Raw genomic sequence first — 20,211 nt, forward strand, 5'->3', positions numbered from 1 at the left:
GGAAGGGAGAACAACAGCACCAGGTACAGACACGCAGAGATTGGGCAGAGCCTCTTTATTCTGCTCTCGGAGCACCCACAGGGCTCAGGATGTGTCCATGGTCTGCACGGTCTCATCCACCACCTCGAGCTCCAGGTGTGCCACGTTCTCTGTGAGAACAGCAGTTGTTCCTTTTTCACACTTGTACCTACCAAACCTGGTAAAGAAATGGGGGAAAATTAGTCTGGAAGATGGTACAGAGAAAAACTTGCATTTAAAATTTTAGAACTGATTAGCTTTAGATATTTCCTGTAGAAGTCCAAAGTAAAGAAACTGTGCTTACTGCAAAATGTGTAGAGAGTTTCAGATAAACCAGCAACTGCAGGAAACTGTTCACAAAAACACTGCCATGTAACTGGAAAGGTTTTTATCTAAATCAGTGGGCTCTCAAAGTGGGGAGGCACATCTGTGCTAAAAACCAAAGAAGGAGCAATTTCCTTATGTTTTGCAACTCTAGAATTATTCTACCAAGGTGTCAGCCTCTGTTCAGCTGCTGCTAGAGCCGCTCATTTGCATTAGCTGAACCTCCTGCAGATGGGGGAACACTGACACAACCTGGTACTACTGAGAACAGGCCTTGCCAGGCAGAGCAGGGACCCCACAAGAGCTTCAGGGTGACTCACCTGTCCCCCTTCCTGTTGGCCACGTCGTAGGGCCGCAGGAAGTCCAGCTTGCTCTTGCTGATGACGCAGATGTCGATGTTGCTGCCCGAGCCCAGGTCGTTGTAGATGCCGGCTGCGATGGCGTCGCGCACGAGCTGCTTGGCCTGCTCCTCCTGGCAAAGGCACAAAGCTGGCACTGCCCCAGTGCTGCCTCTTCCCAGGACTGTGTCCCTGTGCCTGGGGAGGCTGAGCTTGGAACAATAAATGATACACCAAACCCAATCACCAGGTACCACAGTCAAAACGCTGGGAGTGGTTACGTTTGTACCACTGAAGTGAAACTCAAGAGGAACTTCTGCTACAGTAATGATCTAACTAAGACACAGTGCCCGTGTTACACAACAGCATTCAGGAGTATCTTTTACACAGAAACAGTTCAAATTCATCAGAATATCCATTAGAATATCACAGCAGGTCTGTAAGATCACATTCCCCCTTGCCAGTACCCCATGACTGGTGCTGCTGTGGAGGCCTGGGGAGCACTGATGGGACTGGCAGCGTCTCCAGCAGCACTGGCTCCCTCTGCAGCTGCAGGGCTGGGGCTGCTCCAAACGAGCTGATGGAAAATGTACCCACGCTCAGAGCCATCAGGAACCATCTGACACGGCCTCAGCTCCCAGGCTGGGGAGCAGGAAGAAATGTGGCAAACCAATTTCTTGATGTATCATTTCTAATTTTCACTGCCAGAGCCCCTCAGCCCAGCCCTGCACCCTTCCCATGGCCTTGGAGAGCCCTGACCAGCAAGGGGACATCCCGCACCCTCAGCTCCACTGAGCCTGTGCCCCTGTCACCTGGCCAAAGGGTCAGAATGCAAGGAGAACAGATTGAGTCCACATAAATATATATATGGACACATGCATATATCATATACATACACAAATCTTTTCAGTAGCCTAGAAAGCACAAACCATAGAATGTAGACCCCTTACTTCCTCTCAAAGGTGTGTTACTTACTTGAAAACTAGAGCTGCCTGTTCCAGAAACAGTGAGGCTGGCACACATCCAGGACACAGAGGTGTGGACTCTGTCCCAGGCTGTGCAGCAGTGGCTGCTCAGCTCACCCAGCAGATCCTGCTGGAATGCTGAGGCTCCCAGGCTCACTCCTCATTGCTTTGCTGCTATTTCACACCTTGGAATAATCTTCTGCCACCAGACACCAGGAACAAGAGATGGGGTCAACGCTGAATTTGACAAATGCAGCTTTTTCCAGCGTGCCTCATTTCACAGCCCGTGTGTGCCAGGGCCTGCCACGTGACAGCAGCAGTGCCAGGAGCAGCAGTGCCAGGAGCAGCTGCTCCAGCCCCGAGCGCGGCTCAAGAGGAGCCCAAAATTAGCTCAGCTCCCGCCTGCCTGCCCCGGGCCTGCCCTGCACTCCCTGGTGCCCCTCTGGACAGTGGGAATGACAGAATTCCTGTGCCAGCAGCCATGGGAGTAGGGCACAGCCTCCACTGAGCAATTCTTACTTCACTCCCAGTTTTACAACTATTAATCTTTATAAAAAATAATAAATTGAATTACACTTCCTACCAAGCTGACTACCATGCTGCAAAAATAATTCCTGTAAGTTTCCTTCTGTGTTTTGGGCAATAAAATCCTGATAAGCAAGTAATTCCTCACTTAACTGACATAAGACTGTCAATGATTTGTTGCAGACTAAGGTTATTTTAGTAACATAGTGAAAGTAAATAAACCAAAGAAATACGTGTGGATCTGTTTTAAGAACTAAGTGGTAGCAAATGCAGAGTAATTTTAAGCTATATGAGTGTTATGTGTAAGAAAAGCAGCTTAGGAAAACTACAGCACATAGGTGGAGTTTGTTCCACTCTTCCTTTTAATTTCAGTTTTTAAAGTCAATACTGCAAACCTCACAGACTCCTCTAATTTAAACCCGATTTGCTTTAAAAATGTACTCTTATCACCCTACTGTTATCAAAACAGTTCAAAAAATACCCAGTAAAGTTCAGCTGGAAGAGCTGAGCTGAGGCAGCCACTGCACAGAGAGCCCAGGCTGTAACCTCAGCTCCTTCACTGACACAGTGCAGCTCAGTCTGTGAACATGGAATAATTGTCATTAGAAAACCCTGCCTCAGTGCTGCTTCCTGCTCCTCTTCTGACAATTTACAGAGCTGAACAGAATAGCCACAAGAAAAACCCCAAGCATTCCTTACAGAGATCCTGCGTGGAGTTCAGCAAGGACTGCTACTTACAGTCACAAAATGAGGGGTTAGCAGCAAAGTGCTGACACAGTCTCAAGTACAGGGCCCTCAATGAGTCACTATAATAATTAATCTTAAAAAACCCTAAAAGTTCAGAGTATATAAAAGGAGCACTTCCTGCTTTACGGTTGCAAAGACCAAGCTAACTGGGAATATCCTCCTGTGGGGCCCCCAGGGCTCCTTAAATGAGATTACAGGCGAGTGATGAAGCGCGTGGCGAGGCAGCGGCGACAGGCAGCGCTTTATGGAGCGATGCGTCCGCGCCCATCGCGCGGCCCACGGCGCGTCCCTGGGCTCCAATGCGCGGCTGCGTTCAGCTGCGCGTGACAAACGGCTGCAGCGCTCAGCACGGCTGGGCTGGGGACAGAGCCCCTCATTACCCTGCCCCCGGCACACAGGCTGCCGGGGAGCAGGGCAGCCAGGGCTACAATAAATAACTCGGCACGGAAGGCTAATCTGAAACACCGTTTGATAAATTATTTATAACGCCGACAATTGTCTGCATTTAATATTGGCGCTACTGGTAGCGTCTTTAAAAGATGATTTATGTGTTGTAATGCCATTAAGCTTTCTATGGGCCCACTGCTGGCTGTAAAGTCTGCTGAGATTTAGAGAATGAGTTTTAAACTGTCACTGCAACATCACAGTAGATAGAGGCTGTATTAAATCTTTACTTTAAACCTGTTATCTGGAGAGTTGCAGTTTGCAGACACTCAGAGCTGATGGATTGCCTCTCACAGCTGCTGTGCCACGAGTCCCAGACAGCACCAAGCAGCAACTTTTACACATTATTCTTGTATATGACTTGGATCAACCTTCTCTCCTCACTTAAGCAATTTCCAAATTTCAAGTGCTACTAAAGGAAAAAAGAGCCTTTCCTACAGGAGATGAGGCTACTTCTACATTGTATTAATACTGTCTTCACTAATAACCTGTAAACAAGTTTATCATTATGCTCCAGCAGCAAAGGGAGCAGCTGGAATGGCTTTGTGAACACTATTTCCTCACATTTTGTAACTTCACAAGCAAATCAAAGAGGAGATGTCTTTTCCAGATTTTAAAACTTTAGAAATTCCTGATTTTTTTTTTCTTACCAAAATAAAATAAATCCCTTCTGCAGGTCACCAGGGTGCTGTTAGAGATGCAATACATAATGCAGTTCCAAAGCAGTTCTTAGGAAGATTTGAAATGCAATGCAACATCGACATAAACAAGTGTTTTTGTAAGAATAAACAAATGCAAATACTTATCATAATAGTCTTTTACAACGAGACTTGTTCAAATGCTATCATATAAAAAGTTGATACTACTTAAAATGAGAATCTCCAAGACTTACGTGGGAAGAAAAAAAATCAGAAGCTTCAGGAAGGACAATGGCAACAAAAAAATAAATCGATAAAGGAGTGTTGGGAATTTGGGGGTAGAAAGCAATATCTCTTGAAGGACATAAGCACCTACAGCAGCATAATTAGAGTCTGGGAGAGAATCAGCAGCACACGGGGAGTGAGGGGCTGGGGTGGAGATCAGTCTGGACCTGGAAGAGATGCTGAAGCCTGCTCTAAGTCCAAAGTCCAAACCTGAGAAGCAAAGGACTTTCTGTTTCTTGAAAGGGGAGGCTGGAAGGCTCCAGCAGCAAGAACAGATTTGGTTTGGCTGCCAGGAAAGGGGCTAGCATGTGTCATTTAAACCACTCAGGTTTAACAAGTCTCCCCCCAAAAAAGAGCATTTCCAGCATCACCTCAGAATGAGGAATGACACAATTTGTCTCTTTCTAAAAATTTTTTAATTTAGACCTATGTGTTTTATGTTTGGATTCTTTGTGACTGAAGTGTCAGTAAATGTTTATTTTTCTAACCATCCTCTGCTAAGAACTTTCCAATCAACTGCTCAGTAGTCCCTAGTAATTACTCTCAGAGATAACAGTTTTTTCCCGTTCTGAGGAAGCTGCCTGTGAGCGCAGGCTCATCCCCACCCCCTCTCTGATATCATACACCACCAGTATAATAAACCACGTTAATATTTCATACCAGGGTGAAATATGCTGGAGTATCAATTCAACATCTGCTGTCTTTAGGGTACTGGCGTCCTGCAGAGACACTTTCAATTTGTAATTGAGTTCCATACTGAATTAATCAGCAGTTTATCTTTTTTAGTAAAATAACGTCTTCCTCACTAACCTGGATTTACATTAACAATTTATGCCAAATTACCTGCCAAGACAAGAAACTTATATGATTCGGAACTACTATTCAATACCATCAGTTGCTGTGTGTCATTCCCTACACGGGGATTAGTACAATCCATATTTCCGATGGCACAGAATTAAATTACAAGCTCTTCTCACAACTATGGGATTTCTTTTAACACTATTCCCATTCTCTGAACTAAGAATGATTACAAAAACTCATTCAATCCATCACTTAGTAAAGTTCATGGGTTTTTAGGGAACTGATTCTCAAAATGGGAACTGGCTTAACAGCAGCAGAGCTGTAATTCCTGCCTGGCTGCAGCTCCTCCTCTGGCCCCTCTGTGGTGCTCTGCAGTAACACACTGACCCTCAGCCACCCAGATATGCAAACCCTGCAAAAGAGTACAGTTAAAGTTACTTTATGTTACTGCATATAAAAAATTAATACCACGCAATAACACGTCTGGCTTCAAACAAAGCAAACTCTGCCCATCTGACCATTGCTTTACCTCTGACAAAAGGATGGAAGGGAATGAAGGTCAATGTTTTATTTGGAAAAGAAGCCTTGGGCCCTCTGGTAATATATCCTTCCTAACACACCAAAATGCTCCATAAAGCCCAGGCTGGCTCCCACCTCCTCCTCCTCCTCCTCCCTCACAGCAATTGCCCTCAGCCCCGCCGGCCCTCGCCGCGGGAGCAGCTCTCGGGCTTCGTGCCATGTGAAATATCTTCCAGTACATTTTGCCTGTGTTCTGCAGTTATGGGAGATATACAAACTGGAACAATTTAAACTGGAACACCTGCTCCTGAGAAATGCATCAAAAATAATTACCTGTCCTCCCCCTACCCTGTGCAGGGAAATGATCTCTTAACACAGAGCCCTGCTTCTGGCCAGCTTGTCTGCATTATTACGGACAAAGTTTAAGTGTTACTTTCATAAAGGTGAAGAAATTGTTGCTCTTTGACATGCAGCAAGGCCCAATTTACACAAAGGTAACATTTATTTCCCTTGATACAGTCTGCAATCAGCAAACTGGAAGGCAGCACTGCTGGGTGTCTCTGGGATCTCACACTAGTGCTGCCAGCAGTGCCCCACCGACTTCAGCACACAAACCAGGCTTTCATTCCTTCAGAAAGCACCCCACAAAACACTGCTCCTGCCATCCCAGCCATGCCAGAGCATACCTAGCTGGCATATTCCAAATCAGCCCAGATTTCCTGTTTAACACTAGTCCCACAAAGGAAATCGATCCACGGCACAGTTCTGTGAAAGATGATGAATACAGTACAAACTGTCCAACGTGTCAGGCAGAAACCAGGCTGCCACAGGATAATTGTGATCTAACCTAAGGTATGATAAGCCTTTATTTTCTGGCTGACTGTATGCACTAAGACCTGATATTTACCCATGGAAATCCCTGTCTCCAGGAGACACGAACACAGCTATGTCAGGAAAGCTGAAAACTGCAGTGCCACAAGCTCTGGCAGCAAGGAGTGAAGATATGCCACTAACAGCCTCAGCTGCTGTCACTGGATAATGAAATACACAGGCACAGAAACACAAAGTCCTGATTTTTGCTCACCAAGTCAGATTTTGTCTCATCTCCCCCCACCCCCATTTACTTAATTCCGTGTTTGACACCAACAGGGGTTCAAGTGTCTCAGGCAGGCTCTCCAGCCTAACTCCCATAGTCTGGCTTGATCTCCATTGTCTGCTGCCAGAGTGGAGCCCACAAACCTCGCAGCGAGTGGTGACCGTCCCGCGGAGTCATTAAAGCTGGGCTGGCACACCTGAGCCCGGGGCTGATCACCATCGCTAATGAGCGGGGGCTCGGCTGCAGCCTGTCACCCTCCCACCCCTCACAGTCACACACAGCACCAGCACCGCCGAGACTATTGCTGAGCGCCAGAGACTTTTGACAGATCCCAAAAATAGCTCAGCATTGTTGTCAGTAGTTAATAAACAAAAATAATTCTACCGTATTGAGGGACAATAGGAAACGTGAGCACGGGAACATTTGAAGGATCTTTGTGTCAGCTGCTTAAAAACGGAAGAAAGTTACATGTTTTCGTAAGATTTTGTAGTGTGCCTGGTGCATTTTTTACTGAAATAAGAGGTGCACAGCAAAAGCTGCATTCAGGCTACTTGGCATTTCGATACTGCAAAGATCCCAGAGCACATGGAGCATCCTGAGGAAAGCACTCTCCGTTCCTCAGCTGCTTCACTTATGGATTAGGGGCTACTCAGAAGTACCTCAAAAACCACTTCTCCCAAACCTGCCTGCCAAACTGCTCACCAGATGGCTCCAGCCCATGTGGGTCCCACCCAGACAGGTGAGCCACTGCAGAGCAGGTGCTGAAGCACACCAGGGGACAGCAAGCTGCAGGTTTTGGGACAGCACAGCTGCTGCAGCACCGAGATGTCTGTGCTCCATGTGGAACACACTCAGAACAGTCCTCTCTTATTCATCTTTCTTACCCTCCAGGGTATTTTTGTTTTTATTCAGTACCAGTTCATTTCCTGCCACACTTAAGAAATGGTACAATAAATGACTGTAAATATAATCTCACACATTAGTGGTGATCTATCCTAGAAATAATTATTGAGTATGTGCCAGACTATCTCTTATCTCCTGTCTTCCACCTGTTCTGCTCCTGAACTCACTACTCCAAGATTTACTTCCTTTTCCTGCAAAATTTGTTCTGTTTTCTGTAGCTTCTGATTCTCTTCCTTTTGGAGCCTCTTTTTATTAAACCTGGCTGTTTTGATGAAATTCAGAAAAGAAATTAAATTACAAGCAGCCTTTTCTTGCTTAAACAAGAAGTCTACAACATAGCCCCAGTGAGCATCAAGCAATTCTACAGACAAAATGCTTCTACTTTTCAAACACTAGAAATCAAATACCAGAAGAAAATATATCCCCCTCCCCATCTCCTGAGGAATTCAACCACCACAGGATAGATAAACCCAGAATTTCAGCATTTAATACTATAGACATTTTTTTCCCAGCTCACAATGCTTTCCATATCCACTGACTCAAAGTATTTCTCTGCTATTGTTTAACACCAGAAGGCACAAATGCATTTACAAAATGACTGTAAGGTTTAAAACCTTACAGTGGTGACTCTATTGGAAGAAAAATTGGCTACAATGAAAGATCTAAGCTCGGAACATTCCATTAGATGTGCCGCTCTTCCACTTACGTTTTTTAAAGTAGATCTATAGCTGCCCACATGACAGATTAATATTGTTCCACAGTAGTTAGGTGCTTGGCATTACATTTTTGAAGCATCTAGAGGCCTTCAGGGCTGAAAGTGTTCCCATCCTCAGCGATCTATAATGGTTCCTCTAGAGGCCAGCACTCCTTCCCCACAAACGCCGCCTCCATAAATCAGGCTGCACAAGTGGCACTCGGGGACGTCACCATCCATCTCCACAGCTCCCCTGAAGGACCTTGGGTAAAGATCCCCTCCCAGCACTGCAGCCAGGGAAAGGACCATCACAGCTGGCACTGATAAAGCATGTGCTACTTAAATCTGAAGACACACTAAGTCTATGGAAAAAAACACATCCTGCTGGTGTTAGCATGCCTCAGGCACTGGGAGAAGCTTCAGCAACTCATCTTCAAAAGGCAGAGAGCCAGGGCTCTAGAAACCTGCAAAAATTGGCTAAGCCTGCAGTCTTTTTTTATTTTATTATTTTTTTATTTTTTTTAGTTGAGCATCTTCAAAGTCTACGATTCTAACTGTAGGGCACAGCAGCTGCCACTGCAGATTTGATCCTCTCAGCTTTTGGCAGCTCTCAACTTGAAATTCTAGCAAAAGAATTTTTCAAGTTGCTATTATTGCCTGTCATGGATTTATAAATATTGTGCACTATCTGCTGTGGCATGGCTCTCCTGGGACACCAGTGCATGCCAAAAGCATAACAGAATGAAAAACAGTTCCTATTCTTCAAATAAATGCTAATTTTTTTTAACTGTGCTCACACGATGCGTTTGGTGATCAGCTTCAATAGTACAGAATATATATCAGAGGCAAAAAAGCTGATTGTCTTTTCCAGTAGTATTCAGCTGCTACTTTCATTAAGCTTGTTTAATTACATTCCAGATGCTAATTTGCAAGTTGATACCAGAGGGTGCAGGACAGTTTGCCTTTGAATCATTTTTCTGTGATGTGATGGTCTTGAAGCACACCACTACCCTCCAGTAGCCCTAGCAAGCTATTCTGACAATTAGTGCAAAAGAAAGGAGCATTGATCTTGACAGAAAAATAATAATTTTCTACCAATTTTATTAAATTAATCTCCAGCAATTTTATCTTCATTGCCATTTCATACCCAGTTTTATGTAAAATAAACATAGCATATTTCAGATTTAATTTGGATTCAATTCAATAGAAATATTTGTTATTTTATTAATTTATTGAAAAAAAAAAACAACAAACCACATCTGACTTAGAATGTAAATACAAACTCACAGCCACAACAGAATATGAGGAAGTGTTTAAGAGTGCTGTTGAGCTTCATCACCTGAAACTTTGCTGGTTTGGTTAATACAATTCCTGAACTGTTATTAGATAACAGATTAGCCAGGAAAACCAAAGGAAGGGTTAAGGTGCATGCAAGTCTCAAAGATCTAAATATCTATTTCAACAAATTGGTAGGCTGCATTTCTACATGCTTGTTATAAGTGACTATCTGCTGCCACTTATGGTTGTGTGTGAAGACAGTTTAATGAGGATGACCTTTCTAAATAGGAAAATTTAGAGATTTACCAGTTTTTGGTGCCTTTTTCGGTTGCTCTTACACACGAAATGACTTAAAATCCAAGCTTGAAAGCTAGCTGAGACCAAATGGAAACCTGAGTTGCACAGCACAGCTCTTTGCCATTTGTATCTTGGAAAGAGGACTGTTGTGCTGAGCTGCTGCTTGCAGGGATTTGCAGCCCGTGTTTGCAGAGGATGGCACACGTGCCAAGTGCACAGTCACACAGGAGGCTGGAAAAGGAGACTCATTCGTACAGCAGCATGAGGGGACAGGGAAAAACAGAATCTTCCTCCCTCTCTCTCGTGGCTCTATCAGCCATCTGGTGTGAGGATCCTTCCCAGAGACACTTGGGAGCCCATTAAACATATTCCAGTATTTCTGAGAACAATTGTAAATATACTTGAGGCCAACAGTCCAGCGCCTTCAGATGCTGCCCAAATCACAGCAATCCTGATCCCAGTGTGTGTCCCTAACTGTGCACACCTACAACTCTGGCTTAGCTGCTGACAGGAGAGGGGCCAGGGATAGCTGGAAAACTGCTTTTTACTAATGCTGCAGCAATTAACTAACGGCAAACTTCTCAAAACAAGGTGGAGCAGCTGACTGCTTTTTAAAAAATCTGCTGGAATTGCCCACTGTGCTGTGCCAGGAGATGTACCAAGGTACAAGAGATCACCTCACATTTCAAACTTCATTTACCAGCTTTGTAGAGAGGAACTGTGGATTTATGGGACCATCACCTGAGACCACAGTGCACTTCAGGGGGAGGAAATGACTCACAGCAGCTGCATTACAAAAATGAGGACTGAAAAATCTGAAGACTTTTAGTTGCATTCTCTTTTCAAGACTGAGAAGGACAGAGGAACAGAAAAACAAAAATATTGACTGTGCAAGGGCTGGTAAATTGCTGAAGTAAACTATAACCAGTAAGCTGAATGTTTTTAAAGTCTTCACCTACATTCAAATTGCCTATCTTCCCACACATTAATACAGCTTCTTGCAAATTTATTTATTTTACCCATCCATTTTTACAGCTTTGCAGTAAGCTGACCATAGTACATTTTAAGTGCAGCAAAACAGAGCATACTTACCTTTTTTAGAGTTTCAAACCTCCTAAATTCTTATGCTGTGAGGATTGCTGAGAGAAGGAACACTGAGGTTTAAAACCCAGGACTTACCTCCATGTCGGGTTTGTATTTATCTTCAAACACTGCCATGGCCGCGAGCGATCCAGAACCTGTGGTGACAACACAGGACACCCCTTCAGCCAGTGCATTTAGGGATGACAAGCTTTTAGAGAAAAATACAGTACATCTCATCAGCACACACCAAACTGAAGCCCACCATAGCTTCCTGTGCACTGTACAGTGTCTACACTAAGCCAGAACCTGATTTAATCCTGGGGCACAGACTCAGCACAGGCCCATCCTGACAGCCTTTCCTTCTGACCATCCTGAACATAAGGTACAGAAACGAGGTTAGAAACAGAGAGTTAAGGGAATGCCACAGTTTGCAGTCCCTACTCCTCCATCCCTCACACTCCACTTCCATGCCTGCCCCTCTTAGAGGGGTGCTGGAATAAGGAGATGAGTCCAACCCTGGGGATGAGCAGCCCAGCAGAGGGAACAGGGCAGGGGGCTGTAGTTAAACAGTTAACTGTGCCCTGTAGTTAAACAGTTAATTGTGCCCCTGCTCTGTGCCATTATTTTTACAATCATGAACAATAAGAGCTGAACAAAGTGCCAGACAGAGCCATGAGCTGAACGCTCCTCTCCAGAAAGGACGAAGTACAGGTGCAGTGATGGAACAGGAGCCATCTCTGCCCAAAGCACTGTGACTGCAGGGTTATAAATGTGCTTTTTGTGAATTAACACAAAAAGCAGGATGGTACTATCTGAAACTGTAAACTTGCTTTGTTCAGGAAGAGTGAGCCTTCAGGAAGATTTTCTTGTCTGTCGGTGGCCCTACCCATATTTCAGAGAGCACTACTTTTGGGGAGTGAATAAAGTTACCTGCAATTTTTTACTCCAATTAGAAGATTTTTTGGCATTTATTACTTTTTAACTTGTTTTGCATAGTGCTATCTGTTTAGCTGGGTCACAGAGAAAGCCATATTTCCTATTTAAAATGATTTGTGTATATCGCTTGACCACCTCAATGGTTTAGTGAAAGCAAAAGGCAGCGATTAAACAGTTTCAAATGAGGTGTCCTGCTGATTTTATCAAGTCTGCTGAATGTATAATGAAAAAGGAGAAGCTGACAGTGACACTGTTGAGAAAATACAGACTACCTTAGCTGAACCATTTAAGGAGGTCCAATTATAGATCAAATTTAAAGGGTTGAAACAGCAGATTTACAGACACAAATCAATGAACATGGTAATCCTGATGAATATGACAGATATTCCTGTTACAGAATATTGCTGTGGTTGAGGATCATTACCTTTACAGTACCAAATACATCACATCTAAAAGCAGTAGGACACTCTAAGTATGCACTTGTATTGCTGGCAATGACTATTCATTTACACTTTGGAGCAATACACAACTCCATTTTTTAAATGCTGAAACTGAGAATAAAGATTTTTAAGCAACTAATAGCAAAACTGAACTGCTGATGCAAACAGCTGATACCACAGAACAAATCACAAATAAAAGGAATTTTACTGACCCTTCAAACAAGGTCAAAATAAAGCATGTGCCAAAACAAATAAAGGAACCTGAACAATAAAACAATAATTCTTCTGGAATTATATAGGAATATTTCTAATGAGAGGTGGAAAAAAAATCTAGGCTATGGTCTCAAACCAAGCCCACATTCTTGCTATTCCCAAATGAAGGCTGACCATGAGCTGAGTGGGAAGCCTCAAAGCTGGAAAACAACCCTATTCTTGACAAAATTAGAGTACAAAGACTAGAAAAAGTGCAAAAAAGAAAGTATAAAATGCAGTATCTGACCAAAATTACTCTGTCAGCTATTTAGTTGGAGAAAAGTGATCTTAAAACTTCTAGTGATGAATAAAAAATTATCAATAACACAATTGCATACATGGCTCATGCTGAATTCCTCCAGCTCCTTTTAAAAATAAGTTCCCAAAAGAACTATGGGCAGGAAATCAGTAACTTAAAGACAAAAAACAGAAAAAGGAAAAAGGCAGGGGGAATTTTATGTTACAGTACATGAAATCCTTTATACATAAAGAATTACACTTAATTATTTATCTCACTATGTTACCAAGACGCAAATAAATGCCAAATCTACTATCAACCTTAAATAAATAAATCCAGACAGTTCTACAATGTAAATTTTCAAAGAGTTGTTTAAAGTCTTAACTTAATTAAACCTACATGTAGACATTTACATCTGAAAACCAAGATCCTAAGGAGGTTCTGGCAGAACAGGAAGCTGGAAAAGCTGAATAGACTCAGCTTCATTTTTTCTCTAGTGCTTAAAAATCCTAAGCAAGCTTACATTTAAAATTTCCCTTAGCGAAAGCCTCCCAGCACAGCTAAGCATTCTCTGAAAGAAGAGAATTCCCTGATCTTAAACAGCACAATGAGAATTCTTTACTCTTCCTAGCACCAGATGCAAGCCCTGTGTTTTCAGAAACATCAGTCCATGCACACGTGTGAGTGTCTCCATCAGGACAAGGCGTGTTTGACAACAGCACCAGGAGCTGCTGTGGAAACCCCTCCTGGCACGCAGGAATCCCCTGGAGCCCAGAGCTCAGCAAAGCCCAGCTGCACTGGCCTGGACAGGCAGCCACGGGCAGCACGGGCAGAGAGAGCCCTGCCACCTCCCTGTGCCACCCCACTGTGCCACCTCCCTGTGCCATCCCCCTGTGCCATCCCACTGTGCCACCTCCCTGTGCCATCCCACTGTGCCACCTCCCTGGCCCTGTTCCACCTCCCTGTGCCACCTCCCTTGGCCGTGTCCCACTGCACCCATCTCCCTGTCCCATCCCACTGTGCCACCTCCCTGTCCCTGTCCAGCCCCGCTCGCCTTCCACCCAGCCCCACAATGCTCCAGCCACTGCAGCTGCCTCCTGAAAGCTGCATTGTGACAGCAGAGCGGGCAATAAAACTGGGAACTTAAGTAAACACTGCAAGCACGGTTTTCTTATTGCTGCTCCTATAAAAACACAGAAAACTTGGATATTAAGGGTCTATGGAGAACTTGTTTGTGTGTGGGGAAACAGCTGCTCTCTTGTCCGTGCACTCGGTGCCCACCAATAACTCATTTTTAACAAGCATGCTTTGCCTTTATGCAGAAACAAGCTTCACAATTCCCAAACATAAAGTCTGCAGAAGGATAAAATCCAAACACAGCAAAACGCCATCCATTACCTTGGGATGGACTCCCCACCTCATACAAGGTAACTGATTTGAGTCACTACCAGTTCACATTCAGCAGCAGTTCAACCTCAAATCCATTAAAACCTCCAGGAAAGCCATGTGATAATGTGTCATTAAATAATGTCTTTACCTGAGCTCAAAGCAGCACCACACCAGGTATTTATCTTAGCTAAGATTTCAAACTAAGCTCTGCAGATGTAGGACATTTTCTTTGCTGGATTTATTTTTTCCATATGTCTAAAGTTTATGTCTCTTCTGTATGTGAGCAATAAGACTAATTAAAACAAAGGATAATTAGCAAAGTCATAATTTATTTGTACTGTATAGCATTCACGAAAAAACCCTTTCAGGTCTTTAAAATCTGCTATCTGCTAAGAATGCTTACAGTTAACATCAAATAAAAAATGCTGTCTCAATTCCAAAGAATTTACTTTGCATATATTTTCAGTAAGCTACTTCAGAACCAAATATTCAGGAAGCATTAATCTAATGTCTACATACATAAAAATATTGACTGCAAACAAATTCTACAGAACTACGGAAGCTGAACTACTCAGAGACAAAAGCTTTTCAGTATGAACCAGGTAAGTTATAAACAATAAGAGAATTTACTTCTTTAAGTAACACTGGCCATTTCCTGAATTTTCATCACCAAGGTGTTAAATTTTCTGCATGCAACTGTAACAAACTGATTTTAAAAATACCATCTGGTCTTCACTTGAGCAGTTGTACCACTTCAGAATTGACTTAAAGTGAAAGATTATTGTTGATATATAGCAAAAAAGTGCAGCTCACAATAATTTTCACCGTGAATTAAAACTGCAGGAGCTTTTCTAAAGCAGATGCACTGGATCTTTTCAGCAGAACCCTCACTGAAGACAGGTTCTCTCTGCCGGGTACAGTCCATCTCCTCACCCAAGGACCTGTTTGCTGCCACACCAGAGGACGTGCTGAGCTTTGAGAGCAACATTTAGCACCTCCTCATCCATCACTGCCAAGGCTCCCTGACAGGGCATTTATTCACAGGCACTCATTGTTATTCAGTTTGCTGCTCATCCCAGGTAAGGATCCCGTGATCTCGGCAGCCCCTCGGCCTGGGATCATTTTTCAGCGCGGCTCCTGGCTGGGGGCTGGCTCCCAGCAGTGGGAGTTCTTGCTCTGCAGCACGACACTGCCACTGCAGTGAAGAGCTGATTTATGAATATGAAGCACCACTGGCACCAGGGGAGCAGCTCCAGCCACCAGAGACTCCCGAGCTTCCAAAAGCTCAACTGCACACTTCAAGTGCTTTAATTTTATGCATGCATTTCATTATAAGCCTTGGCCAGAAGCTCTCCTAGACAAGCCAAGCAATCAGACAATCTTGCATCGTTTGCTGAAATCCAATTTTGTCCTTTGTCAGCATAAACAGTTTAATTTGATGTTCTCACTCCTGAGTAAGCACTGTGTACCTTTTAAATCTCTCCTGCAAGGCAGGACACCACTGTCCATCCAGACAGACCAGCACACCAAAATAAAACTCAACTTCTCAACCACCCTTCCTATTTAATACTGAACTTCCGGAAGTTAACTGGCCAAACACACCTCCCTTGATTTAATAAACCGCCTTTTGAACTTCTGGGGTAAGTAAGACTCAAATACATTTCCAACTGCTATCTTAAATTTGACTTTTCACAGTTTTTCTGCTGTCTCGATTCTATCTTTCATCTATATGCCTTAGCTAATTTTTTACTAAAGCAGATCCTGGTCACTGGAGGAAGTGCCAGCTCCCAGGGCTGGGAAGGTGAAGGACCCTGGTGCTGAGAAGGGCTTTGTCTGGCAGCGTGGCCAAGAAGAACGTGTGGGCACCACACACCTGGTGCTGCCCAGAGCAAACCGAAGCTTAAGCTCATGGAACTTAACCCTCTGATATTCTGCTTCCCCCTCGTTTGAACCTAACTCTGCTACCATGCTAGTTTTGTGGAGGGAAAGAGGAGCTGCCAGGATTTTCCCTCCCGACAGGCCGCGTTTTAAAGCTTTTAAAACGGAGGCAGGAAATCTAGCACTTGCGGAGAGCAGAGCGGCTATTGCGGCCCGTTCGGGCCGGTTCCGCGGCGCCGTTCGGGCCGGTTCCTCAGCCCGGTCAGGCCGGTTCCGCGGCTATCGCAGCCCCGTTCGGGCCGGTTCCTCAGCCCGTTCGGGCTGGTTCCTCAGCCCCGTTCGGGCCGGTTCCGCGGCTATCGCGGCCCCGGTCGGGCCGGTTCCGCAGCTCCGTTCGGGCCGGTTCCGCGGCTATCGCGGCCCCGTTCGGGCCGGTTCCGCGGCCCCACAGAGCCCCCGCGATGACGTCACGCGCCCTAACACCGTGCCCGGCCCGCCGGCGCCACCCAGCGGCCGCGCGCCGCCGCAGCGCCCGGCCCCGCTAATTGCGGGCGTTAATGAGCCCGGCCTGCCTGCACCGCCCCCCGCCCGGCACCGAGACACGGCAGGACAGCACGAACCTCCGCCACCTCCCGAGCAGGTGTTTCGGCCAAAGGCGCCAGCCAGAAACAGAAAATGTTAATGAGAATCTATAAATGTGTGTTTTCCCACCACAAAGCAGCATAGAAGCTGCACCAGGCACAGGCTGACTGATGTACTAATCCGATACACTTTGTTTTCAGATCAGTTCTCTGATACATTTATCTGAACTTTCCCTTACACTTACACGGCTCTACCAAACATAAGCTACCCTTTAAAATAACCCAAGTCTTCCAAAAAATACACAAGTTCCCCAAGCGAGATTTATACGAGCCACGAGTCAGGACAACCTGCACATCAAGTTTCTGAGGAATTTTTTTTTTTTCTTTCAGCAAGATTTCGGGAATCCCACAATTCTCGTGCTTTAAGGCCAGAGCAGTGTTCCCAGTCTCAGTCTCCTGGCAGCTGAGTTTTCCCCCAGCCCACGTTTGTGAGCACGCAGAACAGCGCGCCCGCCCCACAAAGCAGGCACAGGTGAGGCCCAGCACACACAGGATGTAACAGAGCCCCTCAGCCAGCGTGTGAGGCACTCCCCGGCCCGCGGAGCAGCACTCACCCATGGTGACGTAGGGCAGCTTGTCGGTGGATCCGTGCGGGTGGATGCTGTACAGGTGGGGGCCCGTGACATCCACTCCCCCCAGCACCAGCGCGGCCCCGATGTAGCCCTGGTACCTGGGGGCAACGTTTGTCGGTGAGTCTGGAGCCCCGGGCTCAGCTGGGGCTGTGCAGCACAACGCAGGGGCTGGGAACTGCTGTGCTAAACAGGCTGCTTCCACCAGCTGGCAGCAATACAGTAAAAAATGAACTAAAGCACGGCTTGTTTCAGTGTCCAGCAGACATTCTGAGGCAGGGATTCTATTGCAAATCGCTCCCAGTTTTATATAAGCTTGGACATGACTCTGTTACTGGTCCAGCCCTCTCACCACAGCAGTTTTCACGGGTGTGATTATGTATTAAACTAACACCCTTCTATTTTTGTTGTGTGGTCACTACATAATTCTGTAAAAAAACCCATTTCTCTTCTGTCTCAGTTAACAAGCCCATGAAGCAAAGAGCAATTATGAAATCTTTCCTGAAGGCTTGTTATGAAAGTCAAGCAGGCTGAGACAGAAGGCTCCTTAAGCATTATTTGGTGGCTTTACCAGCACGGGTGACAAACAAGAAACCCCCGCAGTTACCTGAACAGCATCTGCTTGAGCATTCTGTTGGCAGTGACCACTCGTGGGAGCCGTCCCGTGGACAGGGAGTGCAGCTCCAGGTTGGAGGAGATCAGCTGAGTTGTCATCTCAGTGTCTGCAGCTGTGCCCGCACCGCAGCAGCTGAGGAAAAGGAGACACAAACCTCCATGCTTCAGGCAACCAGCAGGGATTTTCCCATTGTAAAACTGAGGGAACTAAGCTCTCGCACAGAGAGCGTAAAACAAGAGAGCCTGCTTAAGTGTAAATGGAATACCACGAACCCCCAAGCCTTGCTAACAAAATATCATTTTAAAACAGAAATTAATACTTGCTCTTAGTAAAGAAGGCGGCTAAAACCCCCAGCACCAACATCATTACTCAACAAACAATTTACCACCCAACAAAGCACTGCAACACTCACTAGATATTCGGGGAAATGAAGTGAATCTTCGAGCAGTTCTTGTCAGCAACAACCATCCCCTCCGTGGCTCTCGTATCCGCTCCGAGGACGACGCCATCCTGCAGGGAGGGAGGGTTATTCCCACAGCCGCGAGCTGCTCGGGGACGCTCGGGGCAGCCCGGGGGTCGCGGTGGGGCCGGGCCCACCGGGGTGACTCAGCAGCGCGGAGCCTCCGCCGCGGGCCCGGCCCGGCCCCGCCGCCGCCCGCCTCACCTTGAAGATGACGCCGGCGATGGTGGTGCCGGTCTTGCGCGGCGCGGGCACCCGCAGCCCCTTCTGCACCAGCTCGGCCTCCAGGAGCGAGTTCCTGCAGCACAGCGGGACAGTGGGGCCGGGCGGCACGGTGCCCCCGCCGCCCGGCCCCGCGGCCCCTGCGCTCCTCCCGACCCCGCTCCCGTTCCCGTTCCTCTCCCGGCCTCACCGAGCGCAGTTGTCGAAGCTGAAGCCGCCGGCGGGCGCGCACAGCACGGACACGGCCGCCATGTTCCGCCGGGCACAGGGGGGCCGCGAGCGCTTCCGGGGCAGCGAAATGGCGGCGGGGCCGCGCTGAGGGAGGGGCGGGGCCGCGCTGAGGGAGGGGCGGGGCCGCGCTGAGGGAGGGGCGGAGCCGCGCTGAGGGAGAGGCGGGGCTGCGCGCTGAGGGGCGGAGCCTCGAGCTGAGGGCGGGACGAGGCGGAGCGGCCGCTGGGGGGCGCTGCGTTGGGCTCCGCCCGTACAAACTGCGTGAAACGGACCCGAAACCGACCCGAAACCGACCCAAAACCGACCCGAAATCGACCCAATACCCACCCAAAACCGACCCAAAACCAACCCCAAAACGACGTGCCGGGAATGGAATGATTCTGTGTAAAAAAAAAAAAAAAAAGCCCATTTTCAAAGTTGCAGGAGTTCTGCTGTATGTCACTAAAATTAATTTAATGCTCTGTGAGTAAACTACATCCAGCCTCCAGTTTAACTTCTCCTCCAATGTCCCGAACCGTTAAAGGAATGCTCAAATGTATCCACAGAGAACAGAACCTCTGGAACACCTGCAGAAAGGATGTGCTTTAAAGCAAGGCAGAGGAGTGAGATTTTTCCCAAGTTCACACATTGCTGCTTCCTAGATAAGTGCCTGCAATTAAAAACCTTATTGATTTAAAAAATAAAGTGCCATTTGTTCCAAACATTAAATATTAATTACTTGACACCCTTTCTCTGGCAGGAAAATGGACCCGGGGTCCCCTGTGTCCAAGCAGATCTGCATGTCTGCTCTGTCCCTCCTAATTACTGAAAAATTATTTTTCTCCAGATGACCAACAAAAATGGGCTGGGTGGGCAAAGCTACTGGGCAATGGCTACTTTTTCCTCCAGTGCTCAAAAACACTTGCCAGTGGGACAGAACAAAAACAGAGAAGAAATCCAAACCCCAGCCTCTCTCTTGCTTGTGCCAGTCTTGCAGAAAAAAGCCACCAGAGCAGGCAAGACCATCCCTAAAGTGAAGACACAGGGACCCTGTGCTCTGCACGCTCCTCTCCCCTTCTGTCAGCCCTTGGGGAACAGAAATCCCATGTTCTTGTGCATCAGCAGAGCTGGGAAACTCTGAGAGACAGAATATCCTGCTGCCAGATGCTCTTTTTTCATTCTAACACAGTTGTTTTTCTCTTCACTTGATAAAGTTAAAATAAACAGTCTCTGGGGTGAATTGCAGGCATCAAAATTGGATTGGCATGTAAACTGAGGAGCAGTTGGTGGTGGGGAGTCTGGGGAGAAGGAAGCAGCAGGTTTTAGCTAGAGGGGACAACAGCTTTATTTCCCTTTTGGTCCTTGACAACCAAGCAGATGTCCTACAATTATTGTTTTACCTCCC

The 20,211-nt window shown here is 46.3% G+C and overlaps 1 protein-coding gene across 1 annotated transcript; it reads right to left on the reverse strand.

The window, feature by feature from the left end:
- Positions 1 to 40: 40 nt before the first annotated feature.
- On the reverse strand, positions 41 to 18,943 carry PSMB7 (proteasome 20S subunit beta 7). Its single transcript, XM_041406771.1, has 8 exons — positions 18,787 to 18,943; positions 18,579 to 18,672; positions 18,327 to 18,424; positions 17,906 to 18,046; positions 17,284 to 17,399; positions 11,052 to 11,110; positions 663 to 814; positions 41 to 196 (listed from the first exon to the last, which is right to left on the reverse strand). Exons 1-8 carry the CDS (start codon positions 18,846 to 18,848, stop codon positions 85 to 87), a joined length of 834 nt encoding a protein of 277 aa, XP_041262705.1. The 5' UTR covers positions 18,849 to 18,943; the 3' UTR covers positions 41 to 84.
- Positions 18,944 to 20,211: the final 1,268 nt, after the last annotated feature.

The sequence above is a fragment of the Onychostruthus taczanowskii genome, unplaced genomic scaffold (genome assembly GCF_017590055.1).
Source record: "Onychostruthus taczanowskii isolate IOZ18803 unplaced genomic scaffold, ASM1759005v1 scaffold25, whole genome shotgun sequence".
NCBI lineage: Eukaryota > Metazoa > Chordata > Aves > Passeriformes > Passeridae > Onychostruthus > Onychostruthus taczanowskii.